This window comes from Nesoenas mayeri (assembly GCF_963082525.1).
Source record: "Nesoenas mayeri genome assembly, chromosome: 6".
Classification (NCBI taxonomy): Eukaryota; Metazoa; Chordata; class Aves; order Columbiformes; family Columbidae; genus Nesoenas; species Nesoenas mayeri.
This window is the reverse complement of record NC_137545.1, coordinates 21,359,415-21,385,148: the sequence shown is the minus strand read 5'-3', so window position 1 is coordinate 21,385,148 and position 25,734 is coordinate 21,359,415. Positions and strand designations below refer to the sequence as shown.

The 25,734-nt window shown below is 39.2% G+C and overlaps 2 protein-coding genes across 7 annotated transcripts in view; both read right to left on the bottom strand.

Moving 5' to 3' along the window:
* The window catches only part of ATF2 (activating transcription factor 2), a 44,903-nt gene extending 26,892 nt beyond the window's left edge, over nucleotides 1–18,011 (bottom strand). For 2 of the 6 annotated variants that reach the window (XM_080346413.1, XM_080346418.1), the window contains exons 1-7: nucleotides 17,688–17,975; nucleotides 14,143–14,176; nucleotides 8,856–8,924; nucleotides 8,172–8,241; nucleotides 5,676–5,772; nucleotides 5,032–5,150; nucleotides 2,829–2,957 (exon numbers count right to left, since the gene is read on the bottom strand). In XM_080346413.1, the coding sequence (XP_080202539.1) occupies nucleotides 2,829–2,957; nucleotides 5,032–5,150; nucleotides 5,676–5,772; nucleotides 8,172–8,219 (393 nt within the window). In that variant the 5' untranslated portion in view covers nucleotides 8,220–8,241; nucleotides 8,856–8,924; nucleotides 14,143–14,176; nucleotides 17,688–17,975. Of the gene's footprint in view, nucleotides 1–2,828; nucleotides 2,958–5,031; nucleotides 5,151–5,675; nucleotides 5,773–8,171; nucleotides 8,242–8,855; nucleotides 8,925–14,142; nucleotides 14,177–15,493; nucleotides 15,631–17,687 lie in introns of those variants that run through there. The other 4 variants (XM_080346416.1, XM_080346414.1, XM_080346415.1 and 1 more) reach the window with 4 other exon arrangements.
* A 3,971-nt stretch (nucleotides 18,012–21,982) lies between these two features.
* Nucleotides 21,983–25,398, bottom strand: ATP5MC3 (ATP synthase membrane subunit c locus 3). Its single transcript, XM_080346887.1, has 5 exons — nucleotides 25,368–25,398; nucleotides 25,212–25,289; nucleotides 24,150–24,227; nucleotides 23,586–23,779; nucleotides 21,983–22,228 (listed from the first exon to the last, which is right to left on the bottom strand). The coding sequence occupies exons 2-5, from the start codon at nucleotides 25,248–25,250 to the stop codon at nucleotides 22,114–22,116; spliced, it is 426 nt and encodes a 141-aa protein (XP_080203013.1). The 5' UTR covers nucleotides 25,251–25,289; nucleotides 25,368–25,398; the 3' UTR covers nucleotides 21,983–22,113.
* Nucleotides 25,399–25,734: the final 336 nt, after the last annotated feature.

Here is a 25,734-nt window from a genome sequence, read left to right as displayed (position 1 = left end):
TGTGGGCTTTAAAAAATAAAGGACTTTAGACGATGACATTTCCTCCCTTCAAAACCTCAGAGTCTAGATTTGTCATCAGGGCTCATCAGTTTGTTCAGGTTTGTCCCCAAGGGACCTAAAAGTCTCTTTACAGTGAATGAGAGTTTATCAAGAATAACAGTGAGCTGTATTGAGGAAAGCAAGAATTTTTCCTTAAGTATCAATTTGTGGTGTTTATAAGTTTATAAGATTTGAATATAGTACCTAGAGTTACAGATGAGCATTCAGTTAAAAGGAAGAAAACCATCCAGTATGAAATTGCAGAAACAGAAAAAAAATTGGGTAGAGTTGACTAATAAATATTCTTAGGACAGGATTATAAACTTCTTTGCAAACAAGGAACTCGACATAACAGCTATACAGATCTTATTCAAAGAGCCACAGGGAAACATAGAGGAGACTGAACTGCTTGACTGTGGGAAATTAGAGGAAGGCATCAGGGGAGCATACCTGACCTGCTAACCTTTGGGCAATGTTTAATTCTGAAATTAATATTATGTCATTATTCACTGCTTCAGCTTCACCCTTTCCTGCCTGCTGTTTGTCACTATTACCTGTCTCTTTACTGGAACAAGGAGCCACCAAAAGTCCATTCCCATCATAAGGATCTGACACAGAACAGGCACGTTTGCCCCTAACATCAAAAGAGCAGTAAGAGCTGACTCTTGTTCTTCCTTTCAACTGAAATATCTTCATGCATGACAACCACATATATATATATATATATATACAGGTATCAACATATAAAAATAAAACCATAGGCACACCAGGTTGATAGGAGATAATAACTGGTCAAAGCATTGCACTAATGAAGTATAAAACTGTCTTGCACATACATTAACACGCTGTAATCATTTAAGGCTGCTGAAATATATTCAACCAATTAAGTACTTACAGTGTCATATGTGTTTTAAAACAAGCTACACCCTGAAAATAAAGCTTTCCCTCCTTCAATACATTTACAGAAGGAGAATATAAAAAATCTAACTGGGAAAACAGCAACACTCTGCTCACGTTTCTCAAGTTCTGCAGGCCACATTCAGCAGCAGCAGCACACTCCAAGCAGCACCCTCATCCTTGCTCAGCTTGTCTCTACAATCAGACATCAGAACAGCATTGAGCAGCGGCAGCTTTTCACTTCAGCACTGTTACAGTGACAAAACTGAAATTACATCATGAATGAGATAAGTTTATAAGCACTGCCAAACACTGAGATATAATTTTCACTTATAATGGTGCTAACGAGATACTGAACCACTACTGTACATTAATATTATCTCCTGCCAAAATTAGAGTACTTAGAATCAGTATTCGCAGTGGGGGCAGGGGGGAACAAAACAAAACACCAAAACAACAACAGAAAACCAAACAAAAAAACCCACAGCAAACTAGCCTCTGAAGTAAAGAAGAAATTAAATAAAGAAGACTTAAAATTTGGACTACGATTGGCTTAATCTAAGCAGCTTTTTACATGAATTCCTTTAAACTACTTTTACTATTTTTAACTACATGATTTCCTTGATTACCTATGTTTACCCATCCCTGTTAAATAATAAAACTCAGCAAAGCTTTGTAAAAGCAAACCTGAATTGAAACTCGTACATTTCTGTCAGACACTTAAGGCTTTTCTCACTGTGGTGCCTTGTGTGTGGATCTGAAGAAAACCACTTTGGCAACCGGGACAGCCTGGCATAGGAGCGGTTGCACTGAGAGGCCATGCACCCTCCCTCCTTGAAGGTTTCCAGAGCAGACTGCATAAAGCCCTGAGCAACTTGGTCTGAGCTCAGAGCTAAGCCCTGCTTTAGGAGGAAGTTGGACCAGGAACTTCCTGCGATCCCTTCCGACCTGAATTACTCTGTGGTCCTAAGAAGTCCTGGTGATTTTGGGGAATAAGGTAGCTAAATCCCACAAATGCAGACTACCCGCTGAACACGCACATAGAAAAAAAGACTGACTAGAGCAACCACACTGCTTTATTACCTTCTGCTCCTAATATTTTTATTTATTGAAGTAGGAATAGTATTAATTCATTACATGGATTTTGCTTCATTTTGTGTTCTTCAAGAGAACTCCAGATGATGAAAACACTGCTAGTCACATATCAAAGTTATAATTACTATTAAAGCGTTTACTTCTTCTTTAGAGCAACAGTTCTAAAACTGGTTTGACTGCAACATCCCCTAGTGACAGACAATACCTCAGTCTTCTCCAAGTACTGAAGCAAACACTAAAGCAAATTCCGGAGATCACCACTCTTATAGCCTAAGGAGTAGAAAATTTAGAAAAATTATCTGGTGCTTAGCTTTGAAAGACAGCCCATTCATCCCTGTAAATTTTTGTAGAACATCCCCTGCTGTTCTACAAAACAATTTATGGTAAAACATAGAATAAATACAGGAAGAGTCCCAAACTGTTGTTGTTATTTAAAAAACACAAACAAACAAACAAACAAACCAACCCCTGAACTTTCTTTGCCTTTTCATGAATGATGATGCATAAGCCAGAATAAACGGTCTCTTTAGCCTTTTCTAACATAGCATAAATATTAAATTTTCTTTCCTTTCTGGCTTTACTATATGGCCAGTGTGAGGCAAAGAAATCATTGCAGTAAGCAAAGCTAACTAAACAATTTAACAAATTAAGAATATATGCACAGGAATATGGCAAATCAAAAATTCTTTTCCTTTCAGCCAGCTAAATAGTGCAGCTATCATCATGTACAACAAGCTTACAGATCCATCAGAAGAGTCAAAAAAACAAATTCCAAAATGAAAAAGAAGGGCTCTGACCTTTTCATCATTGGTAGTAGATTCTGGATGAGGTAAAGGACTATCCTGATGAGTTGTTTCCACAACAGAAGGTTCTTCAATTTTATTTCTTATAATTGGTGTTGCAAGAGGAGACAGATCTAGAGGCATCTAACAGCAACAACATAAAACAAAATTACTGAATCTCTAAAAAATTAAAACATGTAAGAAAATGTTAACAATTAAAGAAAAGTATCAGCCTTATAACAAGAGGGAGGTGTTGATATTTGGAAGACCTTGATGCAGATGCATTACCAGTTGAGGCTGTTTTCAGCATCTGCATGAACACCAGTCTTTAGTAACACATTGTCTTTCAATACCAATGTCAGACTAAATATTTTCTTCTTGAGAATTAAAAACACTCCAAGTTTTCCTTTCCCATGAGTCACAGGAAAAGTATAGCTGAGGAAGGACTGTGCTACACTTAAAAATTACAGTTAAAAGAAGGTATTATCCTTCTATAAATTATTACATCACATGCCACAAAGAACAAAATCCTAACTATGTATCCAAATTAAGAAAGCTACTGTGGACAATTAATTTCAAACTTATTGCAGCAAATAATTATTGAAAAACCAAGGTTTACATTACTACACAGATAAAATCCACATCTGAAAGGCCACAAAGAAGTTACAAAAATACTTAAAGCAATACTATAGATTTGAAAGACTACACTCCTGTCTTGTCTGCTCTCCAAATACTTTTGGAACAAGCTTGTCTCAAAGCTCATTTTCTATTTCTGTTCTTCCAGATGCTTTTTTCAATTCAATTCCTCGCTTTCCTATGGAATATATAATTAATGGGAAGAACTGTCAAAAGTGGCACCACTCTTCATACCACATCTGAATGTGAAATATTACAGAAAAAAACTAAACCATAAACACCCTAGAAAGTGTGCCATTATGGTAAATTTTTCCATCCCTTGCCATGATTATGTGTATTAATCAACCAGAGATATGGCAGAACCATGTTTCTTCTCATAACACAGAGGGCAGCTTGGAAAACTAATATCAATTAAAGAAACTGTTAAAATGTTGAAAACATTTTAAACTACCTATGACCTCCTCCAAGGTAGTGGTGAACTACACAGAAAATATGGTATTAGAAAAACCAGAATCAGTATTACCATATGTAGTGTTTTAAGAACAGTTAGCATGGATCACTTAAAAAAAAAAAATCATTATTTGTATAGTTGCAGTAACGAAGCAAGAGTGAAGCTTTGTCAGGAACGGATAATAATCTACCCTGTTTTCAAGTACCTATTAAAATATTTACTGAAAACAACGAAAATGCAGATACTGATTCTGCAAAATCAGTATATATGAGTATCAAAATGTACTTTTTTATCACTGCCTATGGAAGTGAACCAGGTTGACCAGTCAACCAAAGGCAAAATTAATCAAAGGGGATATTGAAGAAAATTTTTCATTTGCAGAAGTGCTTAAAAGTTTGGGCCCTTAACCAATTATGACTGGGAAGTACTAAAATAAACTAAAGAAACCACATTTAAATGTATGGGAAGTTCCTCAAAAAAACCACAGAGCTGCTAAATAGATACAGTCCAAATGTTTCTTATATTGCAATCTGTACATTAAAAAAAGGTAGACTTTTAGGTTGTGATCAAAAATTTCTAGGGAAAAGTGACTTCAATATATAGTGAATATAATAATAACTGAATTACTGGCACTTCTTTAGTCAGTATTTAACTCATTATTATTACTATTGATCCTTAGAATAACATCTGTATTTTAAAACTGATCAAAATAATCAGTGATCACATTCTGCTCTTTTCACATGGGCTTCTTGCAGATGTTTTTCTTTCTGCAAAAACTCTTCCTTTTTCAGACTTTTTTTTTCCTTATTCTGGGTCTAATGAAATTTCAATTAAAACTGATATTTAACTTCAACAGATACAGACCAGATATATAAAGAATTAAGACAAACTCAACTTGTCACATTGTCCATGCTAAAAATGTAAAATTAATCAGGTAAATGAATCTTCAGAACAGTAACCTTATAGATTTGTATTCTCTCCATGCAACATGTATAAGTAGCTGGCAAGTGATTATTGGCACAGTTTAGAAGGCAACACATAAACCAAAGTTGGCTTGCTTTTTTTTTTAAATAGAATTTCTGACAGGAAATAAGTAGAAGCTCTGAGAAGAAAATGTTTTTTTGAACATACTTTCTTAATGTCATCTTCAGAAGCCTTTTTAAACTCATTTTCAAAAGGACTTGCTAATTCATTGAATAAGCCCACTTCTTCACAGTTCTTCAAGAATCGAGTTGGAGTTGGTGTTTGATCTGAAATGAAGCGTAGAAAAGTCAAGAAAACCCCTTTATCTTTCTTCTACTATCCCATTTAAAGAATAATAATTACCAATTGATCCTTCTAATTTTACCATAGTATGTGAAAAATATTCCATATTTTAAAATTGAAGAGACAAATAATATCAACAAATGATTAAAAATGCAATTTAATTTAGTTACAGATCCTGTTAGGAACAGCCTTTATTAATGTGTGTTCTTACTGAATGCTTATTATATAATTTAATCAATTATTAAGGTATCGATAATTGAAAACTATTTAAAATATTTAATTATATAAGTTCCAAATAAATGTTACTTATGGATAATAATACTGGCTTCAAATTCTGACAAAAGCTAATTATGTATGAAAATATTGCCTAAGCACAGATTGCACAGAACGATAGAAACTGTTTCATACGCTCTTAATGTAAGTCTATGCATTATGTACAGAAAACACATAAAACCTACCCCTACTCCAGCAGAAAAGTGAATAAACTAGTTATAAAAGTTTATACTAACCAGCCACAATGACACTATCATTACGAGCAGGACCAAATTTCAGTGTCATCTCATGTTTATGTTTATGGACAGCCAAATGATCCTCATTGGTAAAACGCTGCAGCAGAAAGTTTCAAGAAATAGTTATAATTTTGAGCGTGAACAAAGTAAATGCAATTCTACAGAAAGTTATTACAGCATGTAAAACCAGCATTACTACCTTAACAGTCTTAGGCAGATATATCTTGTTCCTTAGTCAACGGTACCAAGCAGAAATATTATAAAATGCAAGTGATGTTCTTAGCAACTAAATAGCAATGATATGATGGAAATGGAAGTTATCAGCACCTGCACTCATCAATAGCCCAAGATTGATATTTCAGAGTGCTGCAGACTTTATCAACTGTTAGCAAATGACCATGTCCTATACTAATGGATCTTGACAATATTTAGTAAGTGATTACCACTATTTGATTTCTGTATTGTGTGTATTACCACAATAACGAGAAGTGATATGTAATCACAAACACAGACTTCACCGTATTGAATAGCGTAAAAAAAGAAGTATCCTCCTGCCTCTGACCATTTACAATACAAAATAAGAGGCAGATAAAATTGGAAACATTAGAACAATGCCAGACAATTGAAAAGCTGTGAATGAACTGAACTTATCAGAATTTAAAAAAATCTCTCAAGTTTTCAGGAGTATGCCAGTTTTGCTCATACTTTCCCCCAAATTTGGGGTATGTTCTATAAGAAAAGCAATAAGCAGACAAACCAGGTGCTATAAAATAGATATTTTTTTCCTTTTACTAACTTGAAATTTGCTATGCATCTATAATTATGGGTAAAGTTAGTGTTTCAATTGAGATAATGTAAGAAAACGTTTCCCAAGATACAGGTTTCCTAGAAAGAACACATTTTACAAAATATTCAAATTCTTACTTTTCTTTCTGAACATTTGAGTCCCAAATTATGTTTCTGATTATTCTTCAATAATTCAAGTCACTCCATATATATCTTGGAACAGATACACACCAAGTGTCATCTCTCAGAAAAGAATACAGAAAGCTTAGTTGACCTCAGAGTACAGTTATCCAGAATAATTCTGTGAGAAAGGACATGTATGTGGGGAGCTGAGAGGGAAATTAAAAATGCAGGATCACTGAAAGGAAGAGTGACACAGGCCAAGCACTTTTTTTTTTTGTTAGAACTCTGTTGTCAAGGGTTCCACATGCCCAGCTCTCCATAGCTCCTGTGCCTTATCTCCAGATACAGCATAAGCCAGGAACCTGGGTGTTCTATCACACTAGGAGACTTAAGTACATCTTTCTGTCCCCATTACACGATGGACAGGCTCCTTCAGAGGGAACAGGATCTCCAAATCCCAACTCCCTCTCTCTCTTCTACAGTATGAGGTGGCATCTGGTGAAACTTTGCCCATTTTCAGGGACATGAGCATCTCTGTTCTCCTTCACGGGAATCAAGAATTGCTGTAGCTCCATGATGTGTCTCTTCTACAATATATAGTTGACAAAACACTTGTGACAGAGCTTACACTGAAGTGAGATTCAAATAAGATGGGAACAAACATGTTGCTTAGAAGAAGATAGTCCTCTTCTGTTACTTTTGGTGCCTCTGAATGTATTGAACATAATAAGAAATCTTAAGTCTTTTCCCACTTCAAATACCAAAGGCTCTATTAATATAGCACTAATGCTGTCATTCATCATAAAAACTAAGTTTTCAGAATGAAAACAAAAATACTTTGAACTCAAAGTCCAAATAAATTCAAGTGCATCAATATAATTAAAAAATTCAGCTTGATTAAGAAATTAATTCTATATAAAGGATGCAGGGATGTCTACCTCATGCAGCAGATAATGCAAATTCATTTATTTTCAGGTTACTAAAATGACGTGTTAAGGCAGCTTCCTTTTAAGCAATCATCTGCTAAAACACTCAGTAATAATTTTACTTTCCTGTTCACATTCAGCTTTGCATTGACTAATGCTATTTAATAAAATACATTAATTACAACAGGAACTGAAATACATTTTTTGGCATGCATACCATTAGCACCTTCCTATATACAAAAATGTACATAAATAAAAATTATGCCATTAAATATTTGTAGCCACTATAGTTGTAAGATTAGTAACAGGCAAGCTTCATAATGGGCTCACCACTAACACTGAAATCATCTGAAAAATACATGTTACCCAATACAAATTAGGGTGTTTATGTTTTGAATGAAAGCAAGTAAAGCAGGGCTAACAAATGAAAGTGTTTTCAGCTTAGAAAAGGTAGTTTAATTAGAATCCTCTTAATTAGAATCCTCCATTTTCTGAACAAACACTCAAAACACTAGAAATTCTTGCTGTCCCCTGCTTTTCAGGAAAACATAGATACTTCCCACCAATTATCACAAATCTCTATTTCTTTGATCCCTAGAGATACTTCTCACTGTTTTACTTTGATTTGATCAATGTTACCAACTTCCAGTCAGACCATTACCTGGCCACATCCAGGGGCAGTACATAAAAAGGGTTTGTCATCACTCATATTCCACAGGTCGTTGTGCTACCTAGATTAAGGTGAGAATGCAACAAATTTTACAAATATTGCAACTATTTATCAATACACCAACACCCACAGGATATTTTAATATTCTATGGGCAAGAATTTCTGCCTTCTGGCTGCACTAAGAATCTAAATACCCAGGATTCCAGTAGAGTCTGGATTCCAAGCTCTGACAGGAAGGTACACAAAACCAAATAGAAACAGTAGGTTTGAAACATACATCTTGATTGGAAAGGCAAATATTCGTACAAAAAAAACCAACTAAGTGCAAAAGGTATCTGAAAACATAGTAAGAAAACTTGTTGCTGAAATAAAAATACATTGTAATAATGATGCAAATCCCACCATTAGTCCAGGATACAGCGCCAACAGATGAGGGAAAAATGGTTGATTCCTCAGGCTTGTCATAATCTTTAAAGCTCATCTTTAAAGATAAGTTAGCAGATAGCCCTTTATGTAAACTGTTATAAATTTAACTTCAAACCCCCTTACTTTGGTAACTTTTCAGCTATACGACTAAATTACCAACAGGCTATAAAAGTTTTAAGAAATAAGTAACAGATATTAATGATATTTTGTGACGTTTTGCACACTCACCACACATACTAATACACATACCTGGCAGATTTCACATATAAAACTGTTTCATAGGACAAGCTATCATATCCTCCTTTTCATGGCAATGAACTGTAATTGAAAGAAGATATAAATTACTATTCATGTTAAAATGCAATAATATATGACTTTTTAAAGATAAATGATATAATGCCCACTATTCACCCATGAAACACAACACTTCGTCAAAGAAACTGTTTACTTCAATACACCCTCTGTTTAGTTATGCCTCCTTCCATCCCACAAGCACAGAACAAACATCGCAAGGCAGCATCACTGCTTCAAGAAGAGAAAGACGGACACAGACGGGATTAAGCTGACCTGTGCTGGATCATGCATAAAACTACTATGTGGATGCTGTGACATTAGTGACAAAAAACAAAGTTCTGGTACAATGCACATATAAAAATTGAGATATTGTTTCACATCACTAAACCAAATAGTGATGAGTAATTAATCTCAGCGCTAAAGTTACATCGTTTTAAGGTCAAGTAACAGGGTGGGGTGGGGAATGAATGTACAAAAATTAGTTAATTAGCCAGGAGATGACATGCGCTCTCAGCCCATCTGTGGCTTTACCTTGGAGAAAATACATTCATCTTTAAATATGAGTATTTGTATGGAGGTCCAACAATGTTAGTTCTGAACACTGCTTAGCTTGATGAAGCAAATAAAGATGAATAAAGATGTCTTTATGATTTAAGACCATAAGCAGAATAAATCCATCTCTCCCTCAACAGGCTGACCATGAAAAGTTGCAAGGCTTCTGAAACTGTCTAACCATCCTAAGAATGTTCACTTCTGGTACACCATGTAGCACTAGACACATGGCTGATCAAGTAAGGATAGGCAAATCATTTAAGACTTAATACCTCAGAGATCTTTAGAGAACACGTCACCTGATCCTTTTGCCTGTGCCTGTACAGTACAAAACTACTGCACAGGCTTTTTGGATATTAATTCAAGGAGGAGGAGATCCCAGTGTCCTTGACCAGGAGCACCAAATAGCAAAGAAGGAAAACATGGAGTGGAGGAGATTCCCAAGTGTCACTTCTAAATATATACATTCAACAGGATGAGGATACTGAGCTGAGATCACAAGCCAAGAGGAGATGAATGGCTGCCAGAAACTTGAGAGTCTTTGGCACTGACAACTCAGGGAAACATTTATGTCCCAAAGAAAGGATGCCAAAGCAAATCAGGGATGGATATTGTTCTGCTGTTCTCCACAAAAAGTTCATAACCTGTCTCAAGTTTCTGAAGGGATTAAATATTTCTTGAACTTAGTAATGTCACCAATAAAGAGTATTAACGGGTTACAGGTATGTTTGAATACTCAGGGTAAAAAATAAGGCTCTTATCAATATAGCCTTGATTACATCCTTATATTATCTGGAACTTCAACAGACACTTAAAAGTTACCCCATGAGCTTATTATGTTTGGTAAGCTGTGCAACAGCCAGAGGTTGGTTTGCTTTTTTTTTTAAATGCAGGTTCAAAACGAATAGAGTCAGTCTCCTTTAGACCTCTAAAGGAATTTGCTTTGTTAAATCTTGATCACAGGGCACCATACAGTTATAGATGGCTATAATATGAACATCTATGCAGATATATATTATGAACAGAAGAGTTATAGTTGTATCAGAAATGTCTGAAGGTGCAAGAAACAATTTTGGGGATTTTTATCCAAAGGATGAAGATTTTGATGAACAAAAGTGCATGTAGGGCATTTTTTCCACTCTGTTACTACAGCTTGTTGTCAGTCTCCAACAAGTGCATAGTATCAGCCACAAAATCTGTTCCATCCACGCTGTTAGCATTCTTCTTAGGTCTTAAGCTGTAAAGATCAATTTTTCAAGTCTGCTCACTTTCTTCTTTAAAGGAATATTCCCAAAACATGAATTTGCATATGAAGTCATTATCAGGTTCCATGTTTTGGTTTGTGAAGCCTGTGAATTTTTAATGCCTCCTGATGTATAAACCAAAAATTAATCCTTGTGAAAAAGAAAAAAGTGCTGTCCTTCTGGCAAATTTACTGGAAAAACATTGGAGATAAATTCATTTCCTGATCTCTGTAATATTATTTGACTGCAGGCCACAAGGAATTTTGTGAGGTAATGCCTTGTAAAGGGATTCCAGCTAACATCTGAGGAAAAAAAAAATATCTTGAAGCACTGAAATTTTTGCACTTAAAAGAAGTTCACTCATGCATTCCAGCAAGACCTCAGGCATTATAAATCTAAACAGAAAGTAGATCTGACAGAATGGGAAAACAAAGGGCTCATGCTGGTTAATGTAGCCAAACTGGTAAAGACGGTATTTACCTATTACAAAGACAAATGCAAAGCTTGCACCTCAAATGAAGTAACAGTGCAGGCTGAGGGCCAAGTGGCTGTCACACAGCTTTACAGCAGAACCTGTAACTCCTGTTGGACAACAAACTGAACACAATTCAGCACTATGTTGCTTGCAGCACTGAAAGCTGCAGCCTCCTGGGCAGAATTAGGGAGATCACAGCAAACAGATGAAGGGAAGTGTTTATTCTCCTTCATCTGGCACTCATGAGGCTACAGCTGGACTGTTGTGTCCAGTTTTGAGCCCCTCGAGACAGATGACAAACTGAAGAGAAACTAGCAGGGGCCCCACAAAAATAGTTAGGAGGCTGGACTATTACATACTAGAGGAATATCAGGAAGTGAAGCTTGTTCAGCATGAAGAAGGAAGGGTAAGGAACGATCTACTTGCCGTCTTACACTACTAATATATTGTTACAGAGAATACAGATCCAGACCCTGGATAGTGTACAACAAAAGGATGAGATGCAACATTCACAAGCCACACCTGAAAATTTATAAGGAATGGGAGCATAAAAAAAATAATAATAATAAAGGAAAAAAAAAAGTCACACAGTGAGGGCAGCTGAACACTGGAACAGGTTGCCTAGTGGGGCTGTGGAATCTCCATCCTTGGAGATATTCAGAATTTGAGTGGATGAAATTCTGAGCAATCCAAGATAAATCTGAAATTTGAAGTATACTATATAGGCATCATAGCTAGAAATAGAAGTGGACAATGGCAAGAGACTATCCAAACTTGGTTAATGTCTTGACAGCTTTAAAAGACTTAGCATGGTTAGCTTTACAGCCCAACAACTAAAACTGTTGCTGACAGAGAAAACAAACAAACCCCATCCTTTGCCTCCTCTTTTCCCTCTGGATTTGTTGTTGCTTGACAGGAATAACAAGACTAAGACACAGAAAGCAAATTTATAGAAAATAAGTTTGTGATTGCCACTCTGATTTCAAAAGGCTACTGCAGACTGACTGCTTTAAGAGAGAGTATCACAGTAAGAAAGAAGAATCTAGAAAATACTCTTCCTCTGAAAACGAAAATAGCAACTTAAAGTGCCATCTTGACAAAAATGTTACTCACTTGACCCAATCAGAAATAAAGTGTGTAAACTGCTAATCACATCGCTAGAGATGAATTACAGTCACCTTGGATTGTTACCCATGCAACAGAAACACTTTGTCCCACAGAAAATCATGGTTCCTGAAGCAGTTCAGCCTGAATATGAAACTCTTCTCTTCAGATAAACTGAACAGTTCAGTGAAATGATTTTCACTACAGTCCACTGAACTGCAGCTTCCTTCTGTAAGCCTTCTAACCCTAAATTCCTTTCAGTAGCATAAAGAAACCCATACATAGAATACTTTTGAGTTACACTGGGAAAGAGGATCAGAGCTCCACACAGGAAAACAATGAAATAACCTCAGCAGTATAATCAACTCCAGTACTTAAATCAAAAAGTAATCTCACTTTTTTGGTGTTTGCTCCCTGCTTTGAATGCAAAGGTAAAATACTTCCCATCACTCCTATTTAAAATGTCATAAGCCTCTTTTAACACTTTTGGAAAGCAAACAGTACAGCAAAATATATAAATAAGTACCTATGAATGTCTAATATATATATAATACAGAGAAATAAACACAGGTTTGCGAGCAATTTACTAATATTTAGGACAGTGTTATTATTTAAAAAATAAAGATGTTTCTATAAAACATCACACTGTTCGTCTAAATGTGCTATAAAAATAGCTTCAACAATTACTTGTATATTTTAATAAGATTTTAGTTAAACATCTTAGGTATACTTTCTGGAAACTATGACTACATACTCTGAGGCCTGCTTCTAAAATACCTTCCTGTAGATGATTTGTAAAAGAACAGAATCATACACTGACTTAAGCGATGTCTTGTTGGCTTATTTTATTGGTAAAGGTTCTTCTGTTTTCTCAGTTCCCTACATACAAGAGCATGGAAAACACAACTGACATGTAATTTCAAATATTTTTCTATTAAACACTTTAGTATCTGTTTAAAATGTATACATATTGATAATCCTTGCAAAAACCTCTCCAAATTTGCTGAGAAAAAAAAACCAACCAACCAACATTCTTTACACATACCCAGTCCATGGGGGACAATGTGACTGTCTGCCAGCTACAGTAGTAGCCCATTTATCCACTACTGCTTACATGTGATGCAAACTCAAGTTTTGCAGCCAGACTGACCACTCACATGTGGCTCCAATTCAAGAAACATCTCTACATTCTGGTTTGAAATAAAATGAGAAAGTTGGACAAAAACTGTATTAGGCCATTGAGACAAATCAGAATTGTAGTGGTCCATCAGCACCCTGGTGTCTGTACTTTACAAAATGATGTATTTTCCAATGGATGTTTGCATTTCCTCAAGACTGATCATGTCTATTCAACATTTCCTCTTATTCTTTACATTTGATCTGGGATTGTGCCCCTTTTTACTGCAAGATACTGTATACAGAATTAATTCTTCATAAGCTTTTCTGTAGATCTCATCATAGTGTGTAACTGCTTTAGGTAGCGTAAGTTTTTTAAGGTTTTACTTAAAAGTTTCATTTTACAACAGGAAACTGAAACATAAAAAGGAAAGGTCAAAATTTAAACACTACAAAATTAAATGAGATGGCTTTCTTGTGCAACCAAATGAATCAACTCAAATCAAAATGAACAGGCTACCTTTTATATTTTCAATACTTGCATACAGCATTGTACAGCATAAATTTTAATCACCTCCTACATTTGAGCCTATCTTTATTTCCAGTTTTCTATAGAAGTAGACTTCAAAGTTTGGTGCTCAGTAAAAATCAGAAGTTAGTATATAGAATACACCATTTGATAAGAAGTAACATAAATTTAAAAAATATAAAAATTGTATTTTAAAGGAAAAAAAAAAAAGGCTCCACTTACCTGGAATGCCTGGAACAGCTACTTTTTCAGTCTCCTGTAACGCAAAAGAAGAAAGGTGAAGCAAAAGTGGTGTAATTAACACTTGATCATTAAAGTCCACTTTCAATAGTGTTTTGACTGATTGCATTTGTGTCATGCAATAGAATTTAGCATTCCTGAAAAATAAAACTGAACTATTAAGAGAACGAAGGAGAAAAAGTTTGAAACATGAAAATGGTTCTCCTCATAAAGAAAGTGGGATCACAAAAAAGCAGGTCACTAAATTCAGCAAAAAAACTGTAAGTCATAGTCCAGAATAAGTGAAGGTTGTAAGCCTCAAAACCGGCTAACAGGAAAACATGAGCTCCTTCCTTCTTCACACTTCACTGCTTAATAGAGCACACTATTTCCTAGAAGACACATGATCTGTTTCAGAGAGTTCTGAGGAAGAATAAGGAAGAATGTAATGCCTGCACCACAATGCTGAGACTTTTTTCTTTAAAAAAAGCCAAACCTTGGGCACTATTTTATGATGTTATTAATTAAGTGCTTGTAACTGATCTCTAAAGTTAATTCCATACTTTCATTGGTTTGTCTAAGATTATATAAATAAGGGGGAGAGCATCTGGACAAGAAGAAAAAGATGCAAGAAGCGACGATTGGCTTAGCAAGTTCAAATAAGAACAAGAAAGCCAGCTGGACAGATATTCACACATACGGAAAGAAGGCAATTATGTCACTTCAGCTTTGCTGAAGGAGGAGGCTTTTTCCACGTGAAGGTACATTTCAGGTAAACGGAGATCACTAATGGAACAAAGTAACGTCCTTAGGCCTAACACTTCCTGTTAGTGGAATACAGCAGCTCTTAAGTCAACCCCCTGGCTTAAGGATTTTTCAGAGGCGCCTTGATCTTTCTTTGACTTACTGGAAATGCATGCTGTGTGAATACAGCTCTTGCAGATAACTGAAAGGCCAATGAACATCAGAGAAGAAATATGCAGGGGTCAATATTGCACTGATCTTTTCACAATTTTCTTAAAGAGATTATAGGACTCACCTTCCCCAGCTCATTTATCTAGGTTTGAAAGTCTTAATATTGCCCATCAACCTAACAAACACTAGAAATGAAGTCTCCTTTTGCTACATTACTTTCAACGAATTAAAAAAAGGCTTAACAAAGTTACTTAATTTTTACATTTTTTCAGATTGCATCCCTGAAGTATAAAATTTAATTCAATAATTAAGAATTTAATTTAAAAAAAAATCTTTAAATATATCATATATGTTCCACAAGAGGACATACATACTCATTAAAAAGTATGATCTTTTTTCTTTCCTGTAAGCAATAATATAAACGACCACTGTCATTTACCTAGAACAAGAAACATACTATCTTGTTTGGAACAGCTTCCTGAAGAGAAGCTCCTGTCCAGAATGGAGCTAAAGGAAAAGTTCCCAGGCTGAACTGAAAATGACAGAGAACGAAGTTGGAAACAACGTAGCATAAACCTGGAAAAAAAGATTTCCTGAATAATTATTAAATATTGACTCATATTTCCATCACTATCTATATCCAATGCCTCTTTAGACTGCACATTGATTTGAAGCAAATGCAGTTAAGTTATGCAGGAGCTACTCATTATTCCAAAAAAGAAGTTAATAATACTGAATCATGTTTGCTACCTTAAAAATAGTTAATGCATTATTTTTATATAGAAATTCAAGATTATGTTAATAAACCATTAAAAAAGTCGAGATTATAAATAACATATAAACTTTTACAGTTAGTAAAGCTTCTCAGAGACATAAATGTAAGTTTAAACTGATTAACAGTGGGAGGGAGAAAAAGAATAGCTGATGACAGAAAAGGAATTTTAGGCAATATATATATACCCAAAAATTAATCAAACAAGATTCAAAAGAATGCCATATTTCAGACTGCTCAACACTTTGTCACACAGAGAAGTAGCATGCAAGCCAAAATTATTTATAAAAATTATGTGTGATCAAATTTAACACCTAAAAGCACCTCATATTAGATGCTTCATAATCTAGAAGTTTCTGGAAAAAGACATACCAAACTTGTTCATATTTCTAGAATTCAAATCGGGATAGAAATATCAGCTACACTGCAAAGATCAAAGGCTCAACTAGTTGATTAAGTATTAGCATACAATATCAGTAATAAAACAAACTCATGCTGGATTTTTGAAAAAGCAGCTTCACTCCATGTACACATTAAAGTTTTTTTATTATTATTTCACTTTTTTTTTTTTTTTTGAAATGCATTATGTAACAAGTAGTCCCTGACAAAGTTATTGTTTTGTTTTTTAGCAAGGCAATTTTCCAAATTTGATTCTGGAATGCAGAATTATAAACACTAAAAGAATTCAAGGGAATGCCTAACTCAGCTGTAGCTTGTCACTCTAAAATTGTTTGCAACTGGATATCCATCAATAGACAGTAACATGTTTCAGTGGAAGGTTGAAGAAATCATGTCTAGACACTTATGGAAGGCCAGGACCACAAGGAAAAGTCCTTCTCATCCTATCAGTTAGTGCTGAATTCAGCATGTAAGAAAGACCTAGGCGAATTATGACCTTAATGTCAAGAAGTTGTTTTAAATAATTCTTATCTAGCTTTACACTCAGTAAGAGCTTCAGACATGGCATTCACTGGCATGGGTAGAATATGACAAGAAAACAAAAATATTTTAAAAGGAGGAAAATAGACTTTGGCCATATTCTGAGTCACTATCTAGAAAGTAGTGGATGATTCAGAATATCCACCTTAATTCGAACTTCTCATTCTAGTGCAAGGAAACAGGTGACAGTACCACTACTTGAAGATAAACATTTCTGGGATAAGTAACTAACAATAAGCAAATGGGTGACACAGAGTGTGAGGATGGGACATGGAAACATACTTGTGGATCCCATTTCAAGAAGAGGGATGCCGAAAGACTGGAGAATGAATAAGACGGCAGAAGCAACATGGCAGCACACACATCTCCTCGCTTCAAACATCAAGTTGCACTGTGTCATAAAACGTTTATGCCTAAAATATCACACAGCCATCAGTGCTTGAGGGCCTGTGATGTGATTTTCACATGAAAGCTTCAGAGACCTCTTGAGACCACTCAAGAGGCATAACGCACAGTGACAGGCAAAGCCAATGGGTCAGCGGGTGCAGAAGGCCCACGTCCATGGCCGGATCCCGGGCAGGCCGACACCTCTCTCCGGTGCAGGGAAGCTGTTCGTACCTTCCGCCTCACACCTATGGGCAACCCCCGCAGCGGCACCGAGCACGGACCAAGACCTCCCTCCAGCGCGGAACGTGGACGCAGGAAGACGCCTCCTCGGAGCTGAGGCGGAAAGGCCGAGCCCAGCTGCCCCTTCCCCGGCCCATCCCGCCGCCTTCCGCCCCCACAGGCCGGCCCGGGGCAGGTACCGGCGATGCCCCGCGGGGCAACCGGCGCCCAGACGAGGGGCGCGGGAGCCGCGGCTCCCTTCCTCCACCCACCCGCCTCCCCGCTCCGCTCCCTGGGGCGCCCGCAGGACCCCTACCTCCGGGCGGGGATCGGTCTCCGCGGCGCCGGCCGCCCCTCCTCGGCTCTAGGGGCGGCAGGAGCCGCAGGCCGCGGTGGGGGAGGGGGCTGCCGTGGAGAGGAGCGGCGGCGCCATGTTACTGCCTCCCGGGCATCCCCCGCCTACTGCCGAGCGGGGCCGCTCCCTCCCCTCCGCCCCCGGTGCGCTCGCCCGCCCGGGCGCCGCCGCAGCGCGGAGGGCGGAGCCGCCGCCGGGCCGGGCCGGGCCGCGCTGCTGTTTACAAACTCACCCCGGGAGCGCGGGCCGGACCGCACATTAAAGGCCGGGTCCCCCACAGGCTTCCGTCACTTCTCGCGAGAGCTGCGCTGACATCTCCGCGGGCAGCGGGGAGGTGCGGGTCACGTGGCGGGGAGGGGCGGAGGACAGCGCGCGCCGCTGATTGGGCCATGTCGGCGGGGCGGCTGAGGAGGGCGTGGCCGGAAGCGCCCAGCGCCCGGGTGTGGCCGGGCGGGGCCGCGCCGGTGGCTGAGCAGGTGCCGCTGGGTCCGCCCGAGCGCCGCTCGGCGCTGACGGCAGCGCTCACGTCTCGGAGACCGGTTAGTTGCTTTGAACTGTTGTCCGGTGCCCACAGCGGCGAACCCCACGTGCTCCTCCCCCTGTCACTCCTGGACACATCCGCCATCAGCGCCAAGCCGAACCGCGTCCGGTCCCGCGTGTCAGTGAATCTGCTGCGGGTAGGAATTCGTGCAGCCGAGAGGAGCGGGGAGCTCGGAGGACAAAGCACCCACCCGTTGCTGCGTGAGGGCTGGCAGCAGGGACAGACTAACCCACCGCAGGGCTTTGGTCTGTGCCAGCGCTTGATCCACTTGTCACAACGGTTTGGGAATGACCAGCCCTCCAAAGCCAGGTACCGGCTGAATTCCTTTGGTTTCCCCATCTCCGTACCTACCACATCTCTGCGGATGGACCTGGGTGCATGCCTGGAGTCATACTTCGCTGAACATTCACCCTATTTAACACTGAATCAAAAATGCTGCAGCACTGCACAAAGAAGGGAAGCATCTTTACCTAAATTTAACTTGGAAGCAATTAGCATTTTGGATGAGTTAAAAAAATATCAGAGTCATATATGGTACCACAATTTAGCTAGTGTGTGCTCTGAATCACAGATAAAGTTTTAATTCTGTGTCTGTGTATAATTTTTCTTGCTCTGAGGCTGACATGAGAGTAGGAAACTATGAATATAAAAACCAAACCACCACCAAAAAAAAACCCAAAAAACTTCTAAAAAAGAAGAAAATAAGTATTAACTACAGTAAATTACATCTAAGTTTCCCTAAATTTGCAAAATATTATACAGTATGTTTCACTTCTTGTAAATTGGGTGGGCACTGTACAGCACTTTTGCAAAGTTTTTGAGATAAGGTGGGATAAAAAACACTGCATAAAAGTACAGCTCACTTAGAGGTGGAATTATTCTTTACCATAAGCATCTTGTGAAGGGCTCGAACATAAGTGCAGAGAAGAGAGGAACAGAGATCTTACTTCCTCCTTCATAGAGCAACTAAGAGCTCTATTGGAAACAAGGATTTTTAGCGGTTTAGATCTACCATCACACAGCAGAGTCAGTCCTGAACAAACAGAGAACTGAAACTGCAAGTCCTTTGCCCTTCCTCAGCCTGAAACAGGCACAAAAAACAAGAGGGAAAGCAGCAGGATGGAAAGGATGAATCACTTTTACTTACCTGCAGCAGTAATTTAAGAACATAATTGATAACAAACATTTCTTTCATTACACGTGAGTATGGTGGAACTACAGGAACAGCAGGCAAGTTATTAAGCAACAATGAAGATCTCTGCTCCAGCCAGCTCCCTCTTCAACACTGAAACACGAGCAGAGTCTTTGGGTCTGTAGTATCTAAAACATTAATCTTCCCAAGCTGACAGTGTCTAAGGTCAGCACGGTCCACATCAGAAAAACTGACAAAGGTTTCAGGAAAATGAAGCCTACAGTATCACCTTTTGAAACTGTGTATCTGGTTTCTCTGACCTACGAAAAAGATTTCTGAATATAAACTCTTATGCTGAAGGTCAAGTCCTTTTAGATAGCTTGCTGCTGCCTAACCACTGCAAAGAATGATTAAGAAGAAAAAAGTTTAATCTTTTACACAAGTATAGTTGTTTCTTTCGTGGACATTTTAGGAAAACTCAAGAGATTTTTGGTAAGACCACTCAAACTGCCTGAGCCGTTGAAGTGCTCAAGTAACCAGCAAGATGAAGCTCCGTTTTTCAAGAGCAGTGAAAATAAAGCAATGGTCAGTGTGTCCTGCGATTATTCAGATACGAAAATCTGCCCAGTGCTCATAAGCCCCTTATTGTCTATAAGGAGGATAATCCCCTGCATGAAGGCTTGTTGCCATGTTTTGAAAGACCTTGATTAGTCTTTATCTGTAACACTGAAATACTATTCTTTTAAGATTGGCATAACCTAAGAGCAATTTTGCTTGGGTTTGGCCCATGTTCACCAGTCTAAGAGTGTGTCAAAAAGTAACGAGCTTGAAGAGACGCTACTACTAAAATAGACAGGCTTTACATCTATATACGGAGTTACCTAGGATGTCTGCTGGCTTTCAGACAATGCTGATTATAGGTAAAAGGATACATGTTTTCAGGGTGAACCACGTGGGAAAAGATGGGATGTAAATCCAGAAACCATCACTCAAATCTGATTCAAGGAGCTCATGGTGATTCAGACAGCTTTCTTATTAAGGTTGGGGAGCAGTAGCTTAGCCACAACTTCCTCTACACCAAACACACAATGGTAACCCAACAAAACCATTTTATATGTAAACAAATTGATAAGTATGCTTAACTGAGATGGAGCTAGGTTTGACCAAGACAAGTTTTAAGATCCTTGTTTAGCCAAATCCCAGCAGTATGGAAACCTGAAGTTTGAATTAAGCTAGTTCACTAGGCTAGTCCACAATATTAGGAAGAATGGATTGTCACCTCAGATTTCTATGGTACAAAAAAAAAAAAAAAAGCAGCAAAGTTCATCACCCATCAGAAGGATAGCAATAGACAAATGAGTTTTGGCAGAGGATTCTAATTATCTGCCTTTCATCCGGGGCAAATGCACTGCATGTCATCTCTGTAACAGAATTAGTTATGAGAATGGATAATGGTAAGTTCCTAAAAAACTCTGGTGTAAGTACAGAACACATGGAAGATAGCTGCAATATGCTTTACCTCCTACCCTTCCCTCACCCCCCAAAAAGTCTACTTCCACACCTAATCACATAAAGCACAACTAATATAGTGCTAGAGATGAATATTTAAAGATGCTGCATATTCTACACTCCTAAACCTCACATATATAAAAGGATTTACATGGCAACTTTTAATCCTTTTGATCAGATGACCATTTTCTCCTAAGAACATACAGGGAAAGTAGCTTATCATGCTAGGTCCAAGTTAGACTATAGGGCCACTGGTAATTTGAATTCAGATGAAAATAAAGTTCTTACCTGCACCTTACACTGTCCTGATAGCCACTACTCATTTCTCCATTTCCCTAGAAATAAGCAGCTTACAGTACAGTTTCCTAGATTCAATTCTGTAATTACCCATTTAACAGCAAGATAACAGAGCTTGTAACATGCTTGCTCACCGCCTTCCAAAGTTCAGCTAGTATTTGTTGAGTGATCAGATATATTTAATATTCTAAATGAAGTGTGAGATGCCATCAACCTCCCCACCAGATTAGTATGTAGTAGCTCAGAGTACGTTTCTGTAAGTGTAGAGAACACCGTAAATGCATTTAGATTGTTAAAAGACAGACACTGTGAGAGGCAAAGCTTGATACTACAGATATTTTGTTATTAAAAATGCTTTGATCCTACTGCTCTTAAAAAAATTTGGGAGATAATAGAAGGCTGACTTTACAAAATTAGGAAGCTGCAAGTTCTCCCTTTTAATTAGGTGATGCCAAGAATGCAGTAACTGATTAAATGTATAGCATCAATGTACCACAATTAAATGCCTTGAACCAATCCAAAGCAGTAGTTAATTTCATTCTACCGGGACACTGCTCAGAACCAAGTGGAAAATTCTTTGATCTTTCAAAGATTTGCCACTTGAACAAGTAAGTGACACTCCTACACATATTAATAAATAAAATGTTTGACTTGAAGTGATTGTTTGAAGGGCCCTGTGTGGTATGTCATTATCAGGAGGAATGCATGTTGACTGAATGAAAACATGCTGTCTTCCAGATACTCTAGTGAAAAAGACAATAAACGCAGGAAACAGGCTGACAGTTGAAGTTGTTATCTTTAATGAAATGACTTTGGAAATAGCATCAATTTCCATGACACCAACATTTTGGGAGTCCCATAAAATGCAGAGTTACATTCCAATGCCAATATTACAGGCAGATCTCCTTTCACATGGCAAATAGGATCAAGAAAGCAACCATCAGACAGAACAGACCCATAGCTTCAGACAGGGCGAATCCCAGGATAGCATATGAGAACAGCTGCTGCTTCAGAGAAGGATTTCTAAAAGAAAGCGAAGGTGTAAGACCTTTTATCTTTACAATCAAGATATTCTTCATACAGTTCAACGCATCTGAAAGATTCAGAACCTCATACTTCCTCGCCATAGGTTCCACTACAGGAAAACCCAATAAATTCAAGCAGAAGTAATTCTTGGTAAGCATTTCACTGAAGACAAATGGCTTGGCAATTAAGACTAGATTCAGGTTATGCAGATTGTATATGGCTTTTCCAAATGAACACATTTTTTTGTGATTACATTAATGTATGCCTTTGAATTTGACTTCTCTGCATCTTCCCCTGCAGCAACTATCAGCACTACACTTTATAAATCTATTTTGCATCTGTGATGTTAGAACTATATTCCAAGGAAGTTTGTTTATAACATTTTAAGTAGCTCTCAGACAAATACAGGAACTAAAACCACCTAGAGCAAAAAAAGAAATACAGAGCAGTTCATTGCAAAAATGCAATGAATTATCCCTCCAAGTGTGTGGTAGAGAAAAAAAAAACCTTCAACATAATACTATGAGTAATGTTCTACAATCTCTTATTGGCATATTCATGCCAAATTCAAAAAATATGTTCATTTTGTACTGAACACACTTGATGTTTCATCAGGTGGGAAAGTGAACTTCCTTGTCTTCAGTAGGGCTTAAAAATCTTTAAGAAATAAAACTTGACTGGTTGAAAGAGTAATGAAGAACATGAAACCTTCAAAAAAGCTTTTCTCTGCCTGTATTGGTTCTGCTCTTCCATGATACCAAGTGAACTATTCATACCACAGGTATATTGTCAACTTATCTGGAAGAAGTTCATCCCTACTATAAAACCCCCACCCTCACCCCCTTCAGACTTCTAGAAGGAATGGTTACTCATTTGATAAAGTAATTACACATTCTGAGAAGCAAAGCTGAACACATTAGAAAAAATTAATTAAGCATCTGTTTCTAAATAACAATCCTGTCTGCTTAGTGTAAAGCATACACACACACATTACTTATTCTCAGTTTTCATACAGTTTCTCTTTAGGACTTCTCCCCTCTCAGGTGAGAAAAGATCCAGTCTTGATTTTTAATTCAGTTCAGGAACTGAATGCTGAAACATTGGACTTCAGTGACTGAAACACTGACCAAGTCTAATGATCTCATTTCTTTCATGTCTCTTCTCCAGGTAGAGTGTACAAAGTTCTGAATTTAACAATACAGCCATCCTGATGAATATGATACAGTTCCATATGATGTCTTTTAGCCATATTTATAATGAATAGTAACTATCCTTACTACAGCTTATCTGCGGGTGCTGTCTCAAGATAAATCTGCATGCAGTTCAAGAGTTTTGTAAGAGAGAGATTGATTACCTGGCATAACCAATGATTAGACTACCGAAGACTGTTCCAATACCAGCACCAGAACCAGCCACACCTACTGTGGCAGCACCAGCACCAATAAATTTGGCAGCAGTGTCAATGTCCCTGCTGATAGCACTAGTCTGGAATTCTCTAAGTGCTAGTCGGGAAACAGTATTTTGGGCCCCATTAAGTGTTGAGTTGCCCTAAGAAAACAAAACATGAAAAAGCATTATATTCAGACACAGACCATTTTCTATGACCATCTTGATAGTGTTATTCTGCAGTTTTAAAAGCTGTGTTAGATCCAATGTCTAGTTCCTCCTCCAAGTGATAAGACTATAACTAAGAGTTAAAAACTTCAGAATGTTACCCGCTCCACCTGAAAGCAGTCAACTTTAAATGTAAGAGACTTCTCAGGGGAAACAGCAAGGCAGCAACAAGTATTATTTGGTGTTTAACTTAAAGTAAGTTTCACACTATAGATGTTTAAGTTAGTACAAGTGAACTCTAGGTTGAGGACATTTAGGCTCACCAGGTAATTTAGGAAGATACAGAATTTTGTTTATAAGGTACCTCTCCAGTCTTGACCTCTGGCCTAGACAACACAGATGCCGAAATTGGTCTGTACAAGACTCTTGATCCAGCACGGATCTGAAAGAGAAGGTAAAAAGCTATGAAAAAGGAAACATTTGATCACAGCTGTTCCTGTACAATAATATATAAGATTATAAGGCTGTTATACAGTAAGGCATTTGTCTTACTTGAAAGACAGCAATCTTTGCATAGCTGGATATACAATAAACGATACAGAAGCAAACACTGCCATGCAATTTGATAGCACTATTTTCAGGAGATGTTACTGTGAATAACTACCCCATTCAATGAACCTGTACATGTGTTATACTAACAGAAAACATAGCAAAATAGCAACAAAAAAGCCAGGCAGACCAGCCTGCAGTAATACACAATTCAGAATGAAAAAATAAAAGCCATCAAAAAGAATTCCAAAGATGTTAAATGCACAGGCATAACCTAGACTTCTAAATCCTGCGAGGCATAAATGAATGAATCCTCTTTCACAAGCGGCCTGCTTGTGTCCTTGGGCTTCCAGCAGCCTAAGGTCATATCAGTTCTTGCACAAAGCTCTTCCTCCAGGGGAAACCTCTGCCTGCACCATGCCAAACGATCCATTCTGCAGGCTAGAGAGGACATTTTGAAGCAGGGCAGTCCTTCGTCTCTGCAAGGGCAAAATACCCCGGCCTTGCATAGGACAAGCGACAGGCTGGAGTTTGACCTACAGCAAGGAGCTGAGCACACCAGGCCTAGGAGCTTTCGCAGCGCTACCCTCCCCCTTCGCCGCTGCTGTGGGAAGGACCCTTGCCTTGGCAAAGGGCCCTGGCCCACACCAAGGAGGCGGGAAGGAGAACCGGTCCTGCCGCAGCTCGCCGCCCCTCCTCGCCCTCCGCACTCGGGTGGGCAGCCTTCGGTACAGGCTCGTCCTGGGGCTCTGCCGCGGGGCTCAGGGGCCCGCCTGACCCCTGCCCACCCAGGGTCCCCCGCCGCCCCGCTGCAGCTCAGGACGCGGCCGGCGAGGAGGCCCAGGCGCCTCCCGAGGGCCCGGGCACCCCCACTCACCAGGGAGGGCGAGGTGGCGAGCTTGGCGCAGGCGAACATCTTAGCGGGAGGCGTCCCGGGGGCCACAATCCGGTGTCTCTGCGGAGAGAGGGAGAGGGTGACAGGGCGACGGGCGGGGGCGGCGATGGGAGCGGATGGCGCGGCGCTACCACTCACCCGCTGCGGCTGCCGCACCTCAGAGCCGACGGGCTGGGGCAACTCTGCGCAGGCGCGGCGGGGCCGGCGGCGAGCGCCCGGATGCAGCGCGGCGGAAGAGGGCGGGGCGCGGCGCCAAGGTCACTTTGTACCGGCTCCATGGCAGCGGCGGGAAGTGCAGCCGCGGGGCGGGAGCGGTGACGCGATGACGCGATGACGCGGTGGCGGCGCAGTCGCGGCGCGGTCGCCGGGAGCTAGGTCACGAGCATGGCCGTTAGGGCCGTTAGCGCTGTTAGCCAGGGCTGCACACCACACATCAGATCCAGGCCGGCGGCCTCGCTGCCGCTGTGACCCCCGTTCGGGGCCTGCAGCAGGGGAGCGGACGGGT

Excerpts from the sequence above, each read along its gene's own strand:
- ATP5MC3 (XM_080346887.1), bottom strand. The coding sequence starts at position 25,250 with ATGTTCGCCTGCGCCAAGCTCGCCACCTCGCCCTCCCTG. Across the intron at positions 24,228-25,211 it reads TCGCCACCTCGCCCTCCCTG|ATCCGTGCTGGATCAAGAGT; the intron begins GTGAGTGGGGGT and ends CTTCTCTTTCAG. Across the intron at positions 23,780-24,149 it reads CAGAGGTCAAGACTGGAGAG|GGCAACTCAACACTTAATGG; the intron begins GTACCTTATAAA and ends TTGTTTTCTTAG.